Source organism: Caretta caretta, chromosome 11, assembly GCF_965140235.1.
Source record: "Caretta caretta isolate rCarCar2 chromosome 11, rCarCar1.hap1, whole genome shotgun sequence".
NCBI classification, from domain to species: Eukaryota; Metazoa; Chordata; order Testudines; family Cheloniidae; genus Caretta; species Caretta caretta.
The window spans coordinates 38,187,074-38,203,490 of record NC_134216.1 but is presented as its reverse complement, the minus strand read 5'-3'; the positions used below and the strand labels follow the sequence as shown (position 1 = coordinate 38,203,490).

Sequence of the window (16,417 nt, the reverse complement as noted above, 5' to 3'; positions counted from 1 at the left end):
TATTTCCCCTTGTTTTTTCCTACCCCCACCCCCTCAGACGTTCTGGTTAAACTTGGATTTACGCTGGAAATGGCCCACCTTGGTTATCATACACATTGTAAGGAGAGTGGTCAGTTTGGATAAGCTATTACCAGCAGGAGAGTGAGTTTGTGTGTGTGGTTTTTGGGAAAAAAAAAGGGGGGGGGGTGAGAACCTGGATTTGTGCTGGAAATGGCCCACCTTGATTTTCATACACCTTGTAAGGAGAGTGGTCACTTTGGATGGGCTATTACCAGCAGAGTAATAGCCCATCCAAAGTATTACCAGGAGAGTGGGGTGGGAGGAGGTATTGTTTCATGGTCTCTGTGTATATAATGTCTTCTGCAGTTTCCACAGTATGCATCCAATGAAGTGAGCTGTAGCTCACGAAAGCTTATGCTCAAATAAATTGGTTAGTCTCTAAGGTCCCACAAGTACTCCTTTTCTTTTTGCAAATACAGACTAACACGGCTGTTACTCTGAAACCTGTCAAAAAAACTTTGTGATTTTGTATCTGTATGTTAAATCTTGATTTCGGCCGAAGTGAGAATAACTGTGACATATTACGTAAAGTGGTAAAGTAGATGATGATATCAATTGTTATACAATCTGAAACTTTTTGGCACCTTTAGGACTTTCTTGCTAAATATCATTCATTTTGCATTGAAAATGGAAGAAGGAAAAAAAAAATCCTGGATGGGGGAGCAGTCAAGTTTTTCTGTGCTCCAGCTCCGGGCAAAAACCTGCAGCTCCACTGCTCCACACTCCAGCTCCGGGCTCCACTCCAAAGCCCTGGAATTAAACAGAAGTAACACGTGGAGGTTTGACCTTTTTCCCCAAAAAAATTAATATTAAAATTAATGGGATATTAAATCTTCAGTTGCTTTTTCTATTTAATGTTAAATTGAAATAAAAGGAAATAATTGGGCAGACTTCTAGCTGTACCTGAAATCACATGGCTTCAAGTGTAGGACATATTAGGCAATTGCTGAGACACTGTGACTTTTCTAAAACGTTAGTTCAAGTATTTGAGATCCACTCATTTTATAAGGGAATTACCCCAAATTCTATCCATGTGATTGCATTAGATTTTTGAAAAAGCGGTCTCAATTTATTTTGTTAACTTTGGATACTCTAACTATACTTTTGATCCTATGAAGATCATGCAGTCCTTCTCATGAGTAATACTGTGTTTCTTGCCAGGATTACCATATGTCTCTTTGGACAGTACATCACTGCATCTTGCTGTAGTTAGAATCCCTGTGATTAGTTCTATGTCTTCTTTCCATTCCTGTCCTTGGCATTACTCTCGGTGAGTAAGCCCCTTCACTGTGCTGTGAAGTCATGCAGTGCATCTAGAATTAATGAAACTCCATGACTGTGTGGACATACGGCATGTATCCTGTGGCATGTGGTTTTTATGGCACACTTTCTAGCTAGAAGGCTATTCCACATCTTCACCTGGGGAGAATATTTGAATCTGAACTGTCTTTGCAAGTCCTGGCTGGTTTGCACAGTTCCTGTAATGTGATTTGTTGTAAATCCAGCAATAAATAAAAGCAGAAATGCAAGATGAAAACATTTAAGGAGCGGAGAGTCATCAATTTTGATTTTTTACAATCTATTTTAAAAAAAATCTTCTATTTTTTCAGCTTTGTGGGTGCTCTGTATTTTCAGTTTGTATGTATTTTTTCTTTCAAAGTCATAAAAATAGTCGCAATCAAAAATCACTTTTCGCTGAACACTTTATATGCCTCCCTTTGTTAACAATTACACCTGATTTCTATAATTAAAGGATTCCTGGCCACAGTATTGGTGGCTTTGCATAATAAAGTTCAGTTCAAAATGAGAAATGTACAAAGACAAAATGGTTTATTGTTTAATGTTAAATTTTGTAAACAATGATATTTGAAAGTGTAATTGCCCTTCAGTATTCTCGCTTTTTGCAAAGTGCTAAGGCTAACAAATACTGGTGCTCATTTGTGTATGACAAATGAGAAACAGAATCTATATGGACTTAGAAGCGTGTTAAATATTTAAGTAGGCTCTTCGATCTTCAAAGAAATTGAAGTGCAGGAAAGATGTCTAGTCGCAGACCCTGGGGTAGCGGAACAGAGTTGGCTAGGGGGAATGTAGCAAACCTTTTGTTGCATGGTTTGGAATTTTTAAAAATTCCAAACTTTTTTTCCTCTTTCTGTTCACTGTAAAGGAGAAGTGAAAGTTTTTCAGCCTACTCTTAACTAAATGGTTCTAAAATCATTACTGGCCCATAGTCCTATAGCCTATTAAATACCAATAAGATTGTAACATCTAGTGCCTTGTGCAAGAAATAATTAGTACTTCATCGATGTTTCGGCCTTCTAGGCAAGTCAAGCGTAGAGAATATAAAAAAGCCGTGGAATAAGTGAAGGAACAGAAACCCAAGTCGAGATAAGGAGCACACACTAATGAACAATCTTCCCTTGTTATCACAGTTGGAGACTGAGGGGGAACTGAAAGAAGGTATGGGCTGTTTGGTAAAGTTTTTACTTTAGTCAGTATAAGTGACAGTTCTGTGGTAATCTTAGAGTGTGCAGCTTTAGTAATCTAGGGAAAAGGTCTTTCATTTCCACTTCGTATGTAGCTGTGGGTGCAAAACCCTTAAATTTCAGTAGGCAGGTCTTCTACTGTTCATTGATGTGGCTACGAATGACCACAGAACAGACTATGTTTAACCAGACTCTTTTTCAGATGCTTTTGAGGCTTCCCCTCAGTATTAATCTGAGTTTTAAGCCTGGGAAAGTAGCTGGGTCTTGCAGAGTGTTGTGAAGGTCTCCATATTTATTAGAAAGAAAAGGTTTAAAACTTGCCACCTAATTTTGATTTTTAGAGGAAACTTCAGCCAAAACAACGTAGTTTTAGAGCTCTGGGTACAACGGGCAGCATGACCTCTATATTCACCAGCATTTTATTACAGAGCAACCTCCTCTGAATCCAGGGAAAAATTAGGATCTCTTGGGTACCACAGTGTAGTAAAAGTTGGCAAGTACTGATTTAGTATTGGTGACTCTCTTGTGTCATCTGCTATATAATAAAATTGTCTAATGACTCTTTTTTTTTTTTATTTGCAAGAAGGAGTATGAAGTAGGTTTGTCACCAAATTTGAAATAATTGTGCGTGAGGTTAAAGTCAGAGCTAAGCAACCAGTTGTGCTGTGGCATCATCAGGGATACTGTTCCTGACAGCTTGTATTCCATCTGTGTGTGGGATGTTTGTGTAGAGAGCCTCTACATCCAGAAAACACCATCCTAGCCACCATGGAAGATCACCAATGCACTGTAGTTTTCTCAGGAAATCAGTGGTGTCACGGAGATAGCTGGGAGTGCTGGTGGTACAAGCGTTGGGAGGCAGGCCAGTCCTTGCACACAGACAACCCGCCAACCTGAACCATATTCTTGCTAGCAACTACACGCCGCACAATAGTAACTCTAACTCAGGAACCAATCCATGCAACAGACCTCGATGCCAACTCTGTGCACATATCTACACCAGCAACACCATCACAGGACCTAACCAGATCAGCCACACCATCACCGCTTCATTCACCTGCACGTCCACCAATGTAATCTACGCCATCATGTGCCAGCAATGCCCCTCTGCTATGTACGTCGGCCAAACTGGACAGTCCCTATGTAAAAGAATAGATGGACACAAATCAGAATGGCAATATACAAAAACCTGTAGGAGAACACTTCAGCCTCCCTGGACACACAATAGTAATTTAAAGGTAGCCATCCTGCAGCAAAAAACTTCAGGACCAGACTTCAAAGAGAAACTGCTGAGCTTCAGTTCATTTGCAAATTTGACACCTTCAGCTCAGGATTAAACAAAGACTGAATGGCTAGCCAGCTACAAAAGCAGTTTCTCCTCCCTTGGTGTTCACACCTCAACTGCTAGAAGAGGGCCTCATCCTCCCTGATTGAACTAACCTAGTTATCCCTAGCCTGATTCTTGCTTGCATATTTGTACCTGCCTCTGGAAATTTCCACTACATGCATCCGATGAAGTGAGTATTCACCCACGAAAGCGTATGCTCCAGTACTTCTGTTAGTCTGTAAGGTGCCACAGGACTCTTAGTCTGGATCTGTAAAAGTGGCAAACACAGCTACCCCTCTGATACTCTCTCTCCAAAGTGACTTGGGTACATGAGCTTAATGCCTGTTGACTTTCTCCCGGCACTGTACTCAGTGAGACTTGGGATCATCCATGCATATGCTGCTTTTGAAAATGGACTCATCCTAAGTCACTTAAATGCTTTGGAAAATCTTGCCACTCGTGTATTAACTCACTGTGTGTGTGAGGCTGTCCCACTCCCACCATTCTTTCCACCTGCAAGACTCTTAAGAGGCTTCATAAACACACATAGTTAACTTCTCTTCCTTGGCAGCTGCCTGTACATTGCTACTGTCTCTTACCATGAATGTGTAACACTATTTGCTATCTAACTTCTTCAGTTTTGTCGACTTCCCTTTTCCCATTTCGTTAAGTGGCCTAACAATACAGGAAAATGTCAATGCTAAAGGCACAGTATTGGGTTAGGACAGGGGAAATCAAACCTCTCTGAACCTTTTGAGTAAACAACCGGTATGTTTTAAAGAATCTATATCTGAGATACAAAGCTACTCAGTGAAGGAACGCTTTTTGTTATGACTTTTGTTCTTGTTCCTCCTCTATATATGACTTGTCAAACACTGCGGTCTCCAGCTAGTTTAATATGCATTTGAAAGTTCTTCATATCTGTGAAGTCATAAAACAGAATATATACTTACCTATGGGGCAGTATTTGGGTGATTATTATGAAGCTTATGCACCAAATAGGTGCATATAAATAAAATTTTAAAAATGTGGTACACAGGCTTAAAGATATAAACAAATGTGGCCTGAAAAACAAAGCTAAAACCAGCTTTCATCTGTATAACTCATTTCATGAAAAGTTAATGAATAAGCTAGAACTGAAATATAGACAACTAGTTAATAAAATAACATTTCTTCATACTTCAGTACTCAGTGCAGAATTGCGTGGTTAGATAGAAGGACTCTGTTCAGAAGAAATTACCCATTACAGAATATTGACAAGTCCCAAAGCAGCAACTCTTAACCTATAATGTGTTATATAAAACAAAAGTGCTTCATGCAGCAGGCCCAGACTCTCAAGGATCTTGCTTTAATCCTTACCAAACAAGTTGCAGGTCAAGTCCCTGAAAACCATATTTAGATGGCAAACTTAAATGCATTGTTTCTTCTGTGTTTATCAATATAGGAGGGAACCAAAAAAGACAATCTACTTGTAATGCGCTTACTGGACGCACACTTGATAATGGTTTTGTGGAGGGTAATGACAAAGTATCAGTGACCAAACTCTAATCCCATTTTAAACCAAAGGCAAAATCGTAAATGCTGATCCCCATCAAAGTCAGTGAGGAAACGAATGTGAGTGGGTCCAGGTTTGGGTCTGTAATGTCTCAAAGCCCTACTTCAGTTATGCTGTTAAAGAACAAAAATGTATAATACACAGCCACATGTTGAGAAGACTGGGTTCAAGTGTGAGTAAACTCTTGAATTAAGGAGCGCATTCAAGTCCTTTGAATCAATTTTTAAAAAGTAATTGTTTAAAACAAGTTGAGAATTGCTTGCTTAGAAAGGAGAATGCATAAGAAGCTATGTTCGTAGCAACACCAAGCCCTTTAATGTTCTCTGTTCAAAAATGGTGTCTAATTGCAGGGTATATTAAGATACAGAACTCTGTAGTCCAGCATAAGAGCATCAAATGTTGCATTGATTTCACAAACTGTACGGATAATATAAAAATCCCAAATACTTCTAGAGGAAAAGACTGAATAATACAGCAGAAACAATGGTATCTATGTTCTGTAGCTGGTTCCTGACCAAGAATATAGCTTTTTTTTTTAATTGTCCCTGTTGCCTTACTTCATTCGTGATTTTAATTCCTTTTTTTGCTGTGGTCTCCAAAGGTCTTTGCAGATGGGCACTTTTTACTAAAAATGATAAATTGACAAACCCAGAAAAAGTAAGGTACCTTAGAAGTAGGGTACAATGATAGAAAATAATACAAATTTGAAAATTTGGGGGCTCATTTCCCTTGGAAGGCAAATGGAATGTAATTGAATACTCTTCGAATATGCCAAAATTGCTGGTCTTTTAAGATCAGAACAACCATACTGGGTTAGACCAATGGTCCGTCTAGCCCGGTATCCTGTCTTCTGACAGTGGCTGGTGCCAGATGCTTCAGAGGGAATGAACAGTACAGGCAATTTTGAGTGATCTCAAAATGTTGTCCAGTCTCCTCTACTGGCAGTTTGGAGGCTTAGGGACACCCGGAGCATGTGTCCCTGGCCATCTTGGCTAAATTGCCATTGATGGACCTATCCTCCATGAACTTACCCAGTTCTTTTCTTGAACTCAGTTATATTTCTGGCCTTCACAACATCCCATGGCAATAAGTTCCCCATGTTGATGGTGTGTTGTGTGTTTGTTTTTTAACCTGATGTCTGTTAAGATGACCTTAACAGACGAATGTGAACAGAGGAAGATAAGGCTGTTATTCTGTGTCTCTAACATTTTTGTGTAGTTCTGCCAGCTGTAAAAGGATAACTCTTCAGCTGAATTTAATTATAAAAAAGATTTTATAATTGGACTCCTATTTTAAAATGTATATATATTTTTTTCTGTTTAGTTTTGGTATGGGGAAGAGGGTGAACTTTTAACTTTTTTTTTTTTTTTTTAAATGTGTGTTCCAGATTTTGGTGTTAGTGCATTTTTAGCAACAGGAGGCGATGTTACCCGTAACAAAGTAAGAAAAACCTTTGTTGGTACTCCATGTTGGATGGCACCTGAAGTCATGGAACAGGTATCTTTATGACTAATGAAATGCACTTGTATCTTATGATGACTTTACATTTAAAACACCACACTAAAACTTCTTTTTTTGCCCTGCAATAGGTGAGAGGTTATGATTTCAAGGCCGATATGTGGAGTTTTGGAATAACTGCCATTGAATTAGCAACAGGAGCTGCACCGTACCACAAATATCCTCCTATGAAAGTAATTACCCGTGGAAATCATGTATAATTTAGTGTTACATAAGTAACATTCAGGTCTTTACACGGAGTAAATTTCTGGCATTTCTCTTTTAATGACTTGGGATTGCTCTACTTTTAGCTTATTAATTAAGTCTTGTGTAGATTAAATGGAGGAGGCAAGATTGCCCAGAGCATAGAACTGGAAGATGGGATCCCTGTATTGTTCCTTGTTCTGTTTCTTCATGACCATGAGCAAGTTGTCATGTGCAATTATCTGAAAAGTGGCTCTGTCATTGTAGAGCTCCACGTGGTAGCACCTCTCTGACTTTAGATCAGATTTTGTTCAGATCACAAGTAATATATTTTTCTCTATAACTTCCAGCCTTTCAGGCACACCTTGTATGTAAAGGTCAAACTCTGCATTTTTTGGCTTGCACGTTATCACTAGTAACAAAGATTTTTCCAACCAGAAGTTAGCTAACAGTTCTGTTGAGGTGCGACCGAAAGAGGATTCACATTGCTTTATCCTAGCTCTGTTGGGTCTTCAGTGCTAATAGCAGTAAAAAGTAGTTTAATCTTGGAAGGATGTTGATACTAGAGTAATTGGTGTGTTCAAAGTCACTTCCTCGAGTGTGCATCTGATAGAAGTAGAAGGATGTCATTTTTAGTCACTTTTCTGATCATACTTTGTCAATCTGTAATATTAGAAAGATGGGGGGCCTTTGTAAGGTTCAGGGCATGTAAAACACTTTGACGTCTTCAAATGAATGATGGTATGAAATTGGAAATTTATTATTCTCAAAAATGGCAGAAAGGTGCAATAACTGATCTTACATTTGCCAAAAATAAGATTTTATGTGCTGACTTTAGAGTTCACTAAAAATTGAGCAATTGAGGACTGCTCTGACAAACATTCTCCACTACATTTCATTCATAGAATTGTAGGACTGGAAGGGACCTCGAGAGGTCATGTAGTCCAGTCCCCTTCACTCCCAGCAGGACTAAATATTATCTAGACCATCCCTGACAGATGTATGTTTAATCTTCTCTTAAAAATCTCCAATAATGGAGATTCCACAACCTCCCTGGGCAGTTTATTCCAGTGCTTAACCACCCTGACTATTAGGACATTTTCTTAATGTCCAAACTAAATCACCCTTACTGCAATTTAAGCCCATTGCTTCTTGTCCTGCTCTTAGGTAGATAAAAAGGTTGTTATAAGGAGGAGGGAGAAAAATTCTTATGTACTTGAAAACTGTTATGTCCCCTCTGTCTTCTCTTCTGCAGTCTAAACAAACCCAATTTTTTAAATCTTGTCTCATAAGTCATGTTTTCTAGACCATTAATCATTTTTGTTGCTCTTCTCTGGACATTCTCCAATTTGTCCACATTTTTCCTGAAATGTGGTGCCCAGAACTGGACACAATAAGCCAGCTGAGTCCTAATCAGCGCGGAGTAGAATGGAGGAATTACTTCTTGTGTCCTGCTTACAACACTCCTGCTAATGCATCGCAGAATGATTGTTTTATTTTTTTGCAGCAGTGTTATACTGTTGACTCATATTTAGCTTGTGATCCACTATTGCTCTCCGATCCTTTCTGTAGTACTCCTTCCTGGGCAGTCATTTCCCGTTTTGTTTCCCTTTTCCCATTTTATTAAACAGCATCGCCATCCCTGAGCTTTACTTCAAAAGATTAAGAAGTCTTGAAGTTAGCTTGATCTTTGCTTTTCTGGGAAACAGTCTTGAGTGAATTTTAGTAGGGAACATTTTAAAAAGGAACATTTCTCAGATGAAAACTGAGGTAGTTACTGCTGTTTCATATTCTCCTTTAAAATTACTAAATTAACATTTAAGAATGTAAAAAGTAATGTTCTGAATGTAGAGAAACTCCATAACTTCATTTCATTTGTTTTTAATATGCTTAATTTACAGCAACTACTGTACATAGCAGTATGCCTACACAACCCTCTCAGATTGATACATTTCTATCCAAAGTGTTACAAGAGTTAGCTGCCATGGCATTTCAAAAGAGGAATGTGATGGTTTTCCCCCCCCCAGAGTTTTTTTGCTTTAAACTCAGTATAACACTAGTTGATTGCTTGTAGCAACTTCACTATTATGACTCTTCTTTCATTTTACCAGAATTAAACTGACTAATCCTGATGTGAAGGCCTGGCAGAAACTTTTTTCGGTATTGTACAGTTCTGCTGTTTTGTTTTGTTTTTCCTTGTCTCCTTGGTGAATAGTAAATTGTCTTTTGTTCTCTTGTCAAGTGTACTCGTCATTGGTCTAAGAGGGTTGTGTGAGAATGCTTATATGTACAGTGGCTGCACACATTAGTGCAGATTTATGTATTTATGAGGCTCATATTAAGAGTTTGATTTTTAACTAAACAACTTTCATTTTAGTGAAACTATCTCATTGAAGTATTGATACAACATAAAAGTCCATTACAGTACATGGAAAAACTCATTAGCTGAGCCTGACCTTTGTTACCTTTTTTATATTAAATTTCTGTTCAAGTAGGCCATGTTTTGATGTTTACAATGCTCTTCTCTCTGGTAATGAACTTCTTTATTCATGTGTTTCTGCTAATTCCAGATTGCTTTCTTGGTTTAATGTTTCGTAAGCTCCCCTCTTACACTTTTTTTTCATTCATCTCCTCTGCCTGCTATTTGATCAAGGTCTTCATTATCCTTTTCTGGAGTTGAAACAAGCTGATCCAAGTTGCATGGCCTCATCCTTCAAAGATAAATTGCTTCCTCTTTTCCCTCACCCCCTTTTCCATCCCATGCTTTTCCCGTGTGCATAGCTACCAACAACAAACTTTCTATGTAAATATTTTAGCACGGGTCACTTGCAGAATAATATAGAAACAATTCTCTCTGTCCTCCATAACTTTTACAAGGTGTCCAGATGCAACTTATCTGGGAGCAAGACCATCCTAGGGATATTTCCAGACCTTTATCTTCACAAATGGGTGGCTTTAGCTATATGCTATCTGTGTGTTCTCCAAGGTCAGACGTGTGGCATTGTGGGTGATGTGCCACAGGCTTGGTTACAGGTAGGGGGAGAACTGGTTTTGAGTATTGCCTGTCAGCCTTTATAAAACACGGTGCAAAAACCTATGCCATCCCTGACTTGCCACTCAACTTTTTTTCATTCTTTTTAGAATGGCTTTTCTGTTTCTTTTGGAATCTTTTATGATAGACTGAAGCATTTTGGTCTTCAGGACTTTTAAATTATTTCTGGAGACCACCAACTCAGAACTAACAAGTGGGTTTCATAGTATGTCTGAACATCACTTTGCTCCATCTATTTCTGATACTCAGTGAAGGTCTGATAAGTGAATGAACCCCATAAATGTCAGAGTAATGTGTACAAATTTACTACCCTGTTAAGCGTTGTGTGATGCCTCAAGATGTTTTAAACAGGAACTTTCTATTTTTGGTGGAATGTTTGTATCCTATTTCAGTTATTATTGTGTTGTAATTTCACAGAGACACTTACCATGTCACCTTTTTGGTTTTACTATAGGTGTTAATGCTGACATTGCAAAATGACCCTCCCACTTTAGAAACGGGTGTAGAGGACAAAGAAATGATGAAAAAGTACGGGAAATCCTTTAGAAAACTAATTTCACTATGTCTTCAAAAAGACCCTTCCAAAAGGTATGGCTTTTTTGTTGTGTAAAATGGAATTAGTCCAAAATTCAGTGAGGACTATTTTACTTTAAAAATCCTTGTTATGAATTTTTTCTTAAATATTTATTTGGAAAATCCTTGAGTTTCCTAATATTAGGTCTTTGGTTTGGGGAGAAGCAGTTGGCTTTTAACAAACTTGTTGAAGCTTGATGATTAACTTGGTGTACTAGTATCCAAATATTCTACTTCTGTTATGCAAAGCACTTCTCAAACATTTTGAAAAACCCCAGTTCCTGCCCCGAAGAGCTTACAGTCTCTCATTTGAAACAAACAAAACCCCTCACTACTTCTTTCAAGCCCATGTTAAAGATTATGACCATGCTGATCAAGCTGAGCTTTTACTGTCTGAACATAGTGACTGCTTGAGCCTAAACCAGAAAATGCTGTTGGCCTTCCTTGTTCTGAGATGAGCTTATTTCTAACTCTACATTGTCATTTGCGCTGTGTGACAAGATTATTTCAAGAGAGGGTTAAGGTGTTTTTTATGTTAGAAATAAATAATGTAAACAACTGAATGGCTCTGAGCTAACTTGAAAATTATATATTCCCTTTTTCTTTGTTTCTTTCTGAATCATACATTTCTGCTCCATTTTTGTGACTGAAATACTTCAGATAATTATACTCTTTGTTCCAAAACTGTTGGTAAAGTCCCACAATGATGTCTCCCATTATCCTTTTGATTGCGCTTTCGATGTAAATCCATTTTGTATGTTTCTCTTGCTTGGACACTGTGAGAGCCACATTCTGTAATTAACATGTTTTCTTAATATGTTTTAGAAGTTACAGTACTAGCTGTACAAAACAATTCTCCTTGTCTGAGTCGCCTGACTCACTGCTCTCTTACCTTATTTTCATGGTGTAATTTGAGTTCAGTGGTATTACAATAGTGTAAAATTAGAGTAATACAGTTGTGAGTCAGACTTAGTGAGCCTGCTGTAAATCAGGGTAAATATGGTCAGAATAAGGCTTAAGAGCTGAGAGCAGAGATAATAGATAGATCAAGAATAGTTAAGAAATAATAAGTGCAAACAAGACCTTTTTTTTAATTTCCCAGAACCCCTCAGAATTCATCCTCTTGGCTCAGGAGATCATTTGTGTAGTATCTTCAGATTCCCCAGACCTTTATAGTCTGTCTCATTAATTTTAAGCCCTCAGAGTCTGGTTATGCTTTAAGCATAGTCCTACAACTTGCAGACTGCTTAAATACATTTTAGTGTTTTCTTTAGATTGAAACATGTTCTGGAAAAACAACTTTTATTATGGTTATAAATTACTGTAGAAATGGCCAAATGTTTTCAGGGCATGATTAAACTGGTGATTGTCCCTAGGAAGTTAGCCGTTGCTGTAGTTTTCCCTGTCTCTCTGTATTTGGAGTATCTGCTGCAAACACTTGATTCCTCGCAGTTCAGTTCCCAGTGGTTAGCTGTTCCGCATTAAGCATACCAGCGTGTGACCATCAGGGTGTTAACGTTCCTGGTGACTTTCTGCTTTTTTAGTGTAAAATTAAACTACAGTGCTAGTGTCTGTGCATGGCTCCTGCTGTTAGATCTGACTACAACGGATCTTTCAATTTTCTTTTACAGCTTCCATTAGTCTGCCCATTTTTAAAAGGAAACTTCTAGGTGACTCTGTACCACATGTGGAGGATGTGAACGGGGCTTATTTAAATAATAAAACCTTTCTTCCTGGTCTCTTCTTCCCTTTCTCTCCAAAACCTTATACCACATCAAATAAGCGTGGCACATTAACAAGCTAAGCAAGCTTTCAATCAACATAGAATTTGCAACCTTGTGTGGACACTCCATCTCAATTGGGTTATAATCGCATTTTATCTTAAACCCATGCAACTTTTGTGTGTAGACAAGCCCTTGTGACCTTCCTGAATTACTTGTAGGTGGTTCTTACATTTTAACCACTCATAGACAAATGCAGTGAGGCATTAATTGGGCTTTGTTTGGGTTTCTGTTCAGTCTTCTTTATCCTCTGCAGTAGGGATGATATAACTTATTTTTTAGTTGAAAGTCCACTCTTCCATTGAAAATTAAACATTAATTTTGTGAAAAGGTGTCTGGTTTTTTTTGTGCAAAGTTAGAATTTTTCTTCCCTTCCCTCCATTGAAAAAACTGAATGCCCAAAGACCAAAATACTCTGATTCAGATATGCCACCATGGTGCTCATGGGATTTGTGGCTTGGTTCCCTCATGTCCCCAGTCCCTTCTATGGGCCATGCTTCCCAGCTAGAATACATCTCCTATAATGCACCTTGGCTTAGGGACTCCCATGATGTACCACCTCCCCTCACCAAGAAGGGGGTGGTGGTGTATCATGGGAGACCGAGCCCATAATGAAGAACAGGAACATCAGGTACCTGAGCTACAACTCCCCTGGGGCACCACAGCAGCATTTTCAAATCAAAGTGGGTTTTTTTTGTTTTTTGTTTTTTTTTAAATTTGTGCTGAAATATTTCGTATCTTTTGGTTGAAATTTTCTATGGCAGGTGGGGAACCCAATTTCTGGACAGCTCTGCTTGACAGTAGACAAATATATTGATAGGTCCTCTGCTGTACCTCTAGGCAAAAATGGGCAAATGTTGCTCCTCCTTATTCAGAACTATAGCATATCATTAGGGTAAACAATGAAGGTTGTGACTTCAACTGCTGCAAACTTCAAAAGTGTAAATTCAGGGGGGCCTGGGAGGAAGATCGCTGAACAGAGAACTCCAGGGACTAAAAATAGAACATAGAGCATTTGGCCTCTAGGACATTGCATCAGATTCTACGTGTGCGTCTAGGGACTGAAAGCTCTGACAGTGCTGTTTGGTTTATGAAACAAGTTAATAGGCTCAGTCCAGTTCCTTGTGAACAGGTGTTCAAATCACTGAAATAAATGGCAGTTGGTGCTTACCTCACTATTGGGAAAATTTTAATGATCTTTTCATCTGTATAAGCTGATTGCTCTTGAGCAGGGGTAGTCAATAGGTGGACCACGGGCCAAATCTGGGCCACCAGATGCTTTTTTGAATGGACTCAAAATTTTTTTTTATTTATTGTTGTTTTTTATTATTTTTCTCTGGAGTCTGGACCTTGATTATACCTTAACAAAAAATTTGGACCTTGACAAAAAATAATTGGCTACCCCTGCGTCTGGAGCATGGTTTAGGCACATGGGCTAGGTCATCTAGGGAAGCATGCATGTCTTTTTAATGGTTTAAAAGGAGGTTGTAAGTCTTGGCTTTTTAATCCAGCACCCCTCACAAGCACTAAATTCATTTTAAAGAAAAAGATGGACAATGAAGGACAGGATATTGATTTATATCCAGTGCTTTCACCATCTCCCAACGTGTATAGTGAATTAATACATATACCATTATGGATTTTAAAATTAATTTTGCAGCTAGCATTGCTATTCATTCAGCACTAACTCAAAAGTACCATGTCATTTCATGAATGTCATGTACAGTATTCATTAGGAGGGATCTCTGTTTCTGCTCTAATTTATTATCGATCTTTCAGGCCCACAGCAGCGGAACTTTTAAAATGCAAATTCTTCCAGAAAGCCAAGGTAAAATGCTTAATCCGACATGTAAATCTGCTCTGTTTTACTATCTGTGTGAATCTCCTGTTTTCCTTGAATTGGGTTTAACTGTCCAAATGTTGGTTTTTCAGAATAGAGAATACCTGATAGAAAAGCTTCTTACTAGAACACCTGATATAGCACAAAGAGCAAAAAAGGTAAGGTTCTTCACACTTTTTTCTCTAGACAGTGGAATAGGATATTGTCCAGAGACCAGCATGAGGGAAAACTCAGTATGTTGATTTTTAACTGTCTGAATGTAGCAATTCTCTCACTAACCCCTTCACAGATGGTGACTATTGAAAATGAATAGCTTCTGAGGTTGAGCTTTCTTCAAAAAGTCTTAGGTCATTTTGACTTCCTTCCTTATTGTGCCTTGTCAAGGTGGTAAGATGGGGGAGAGAGTTTTTTTCTTTACATCTTTAGTTGGAAAGCTATAAAATCAGGAAAATCCTTAGTTATTAGGAGGTACAGAAAATGTTGAGCATATAGGTCCACAGACGGAGGAAATGAAGTCATGAATTCAGGACACAAAATACAGAGTTAAGAACACAACAAAAAATATTTACAAAGGATTACCTGGTTAGTGTGCATTTCCATGTAATTATTATAAGTCACAAAGACATCAGTAAAAGTTGTTCAGTTAGGAAGAAGCTGGCAACAGGGTACTTCCAGAGAGGAATGCTTGTTCTCTTCCCTGACCCAACAGACTTGTTGAGCCACATGCTGCAAGGCTTTGCTCTTCTCTTGGGCTTTCTGAGAGGTTGGCTTGAGTGGGAACTAAGGGCTAAGGTGGGAACTCTCTTCAGGAGTCTTGTGGCTATTGACCCAATATAACTTGCAAGAGCAAGGGGGTTTTCATCATAACTATTGTAGAAGCCTCTAGAGTTCAAAAAAGACCTTTTTCAGTGAACTCAAAAATATATAGTTTGTTACTCACTCTTAATTTTTTTTTTTTTTTGGTTCCCTAATAAACAAAGGGCAGTGCTGGGACATAGAGGTCTGATCAGGTCTAACTTTTAAATCTGGACCCAAACGTGACTAGACTGAAGTCATTCCTGAGCCTGAGAGTGTAGAATTGTTTCAGCTCTGACAATTGTAGGGTATTTGTGCTCAGGGAGCTATGGGCAAAGCACTGGAGTTACTGCCTGCAGGCGAAGGTGGGGTGTTCCATGACCAGAGGATCAGTGGGATTTTTGCCCTCATGGAAGTTCAGGACCTGCGGGAAGTGATGAGTTCAGCACCGCTCATTGGGAAAGCTGCCTTGTCTGCAGGGACCAGCAGGCCAGCAGTGGTTTGTTCAGACACCCCATCTCTGCGATAAGGCCAAGCAGCTGGAGCATCTGCTACCTAGCAGTGCAGGCCCAGGGGTTATTCCCCCTTCTGTTCATTCTTGTGAGGTGGGGAGAGTGGCACCCTCCCCTGAGCAGGCTCAACTTGCCAGCAGCACTAGGATGCTTCCACCCACCTGGGCAACAGCAGCACCATTACTGCCACAGCTCTCTTTAGAATTAATCCTTGTCCTGCTTCCGGGAGTTTGAATCCTGTTGCTCCACCAAAGTCATTCCTGCTTGGGGTACCATACTTTCAGAGGGGGGGCAATGGAGTCCTGGTCAGACGGGCTGGGGAGCAAGGAGGACGTTGAGGGGAGGGGGAAGGGATGGAAAGCTGGGCAGCACCTGGTGAAAGGAGTGGGGGTCGGGAGGAGAAGGCAGGGTGAAGGGCTGAAAGGAGGAGCAGGAGAATAACTAACATAGGCTAAAAAGGAAATCTGATAGGGCTTTAGGAAGCTGGAAACACACACACACACACACACACACACACACACACACACACACACACACACACACACACACACACACACACACACACACACACACACACACACACACACACACACACACACACACACACACACACACACACACACACCGAGAGTGTCCGTTCCCATTGGGTTAACAAGACCCTACTAGAAATCATTGACAGGCAATAGGGATCTGAGGCAGGTTGGGTGGTGGTAATATTCTAGAGGAGGAGGAGAA

At 39.3% G+C, this 16,417-nt stretch overlaps 1 protein-coding gene across 3 annotated transcripts in view; it reads left to right on the top strand.

The window, feature by feature from the left end:
* STK39 (serine/threonine kinase 39) overlaps window positions 1-16,417 on the top strand; it is a 205,852-nt gene that overhangs the window by 65,110 nt on the left and 124,325 nt on the right. For all 3 annotated transcript variants that reach the window (XR_012664368.1, XM_048869756.2, XM_048869757.2), the window contains exons 6-10: window positions 6,816-6,925; window positions 7,018-7,119; window positions 10,636-10,769; window positions 14,315-14,363; window positions 14,468-14,533. Coding sequence is in view for 2 of the 3 variants with exons in the window: in XM_048869756.2 (XP_048725713.2) it covers window positions 6,816-6,925; window positions 7,018-7,119; window positions 10,636-10,769; window positions 14,315-14,363; window positions 14,468-14,533 (461 nt within the window). In the remaining variant the exon portion in view is untranslated. The remainder of the gene's footprint in view (window positions 1-6,815; window positions 6,926-7,017; window positions 7,120-10,635; window positions 10,770-14,314; window positions 14,364-14,467; window positions 14,534-16,417) is intronic.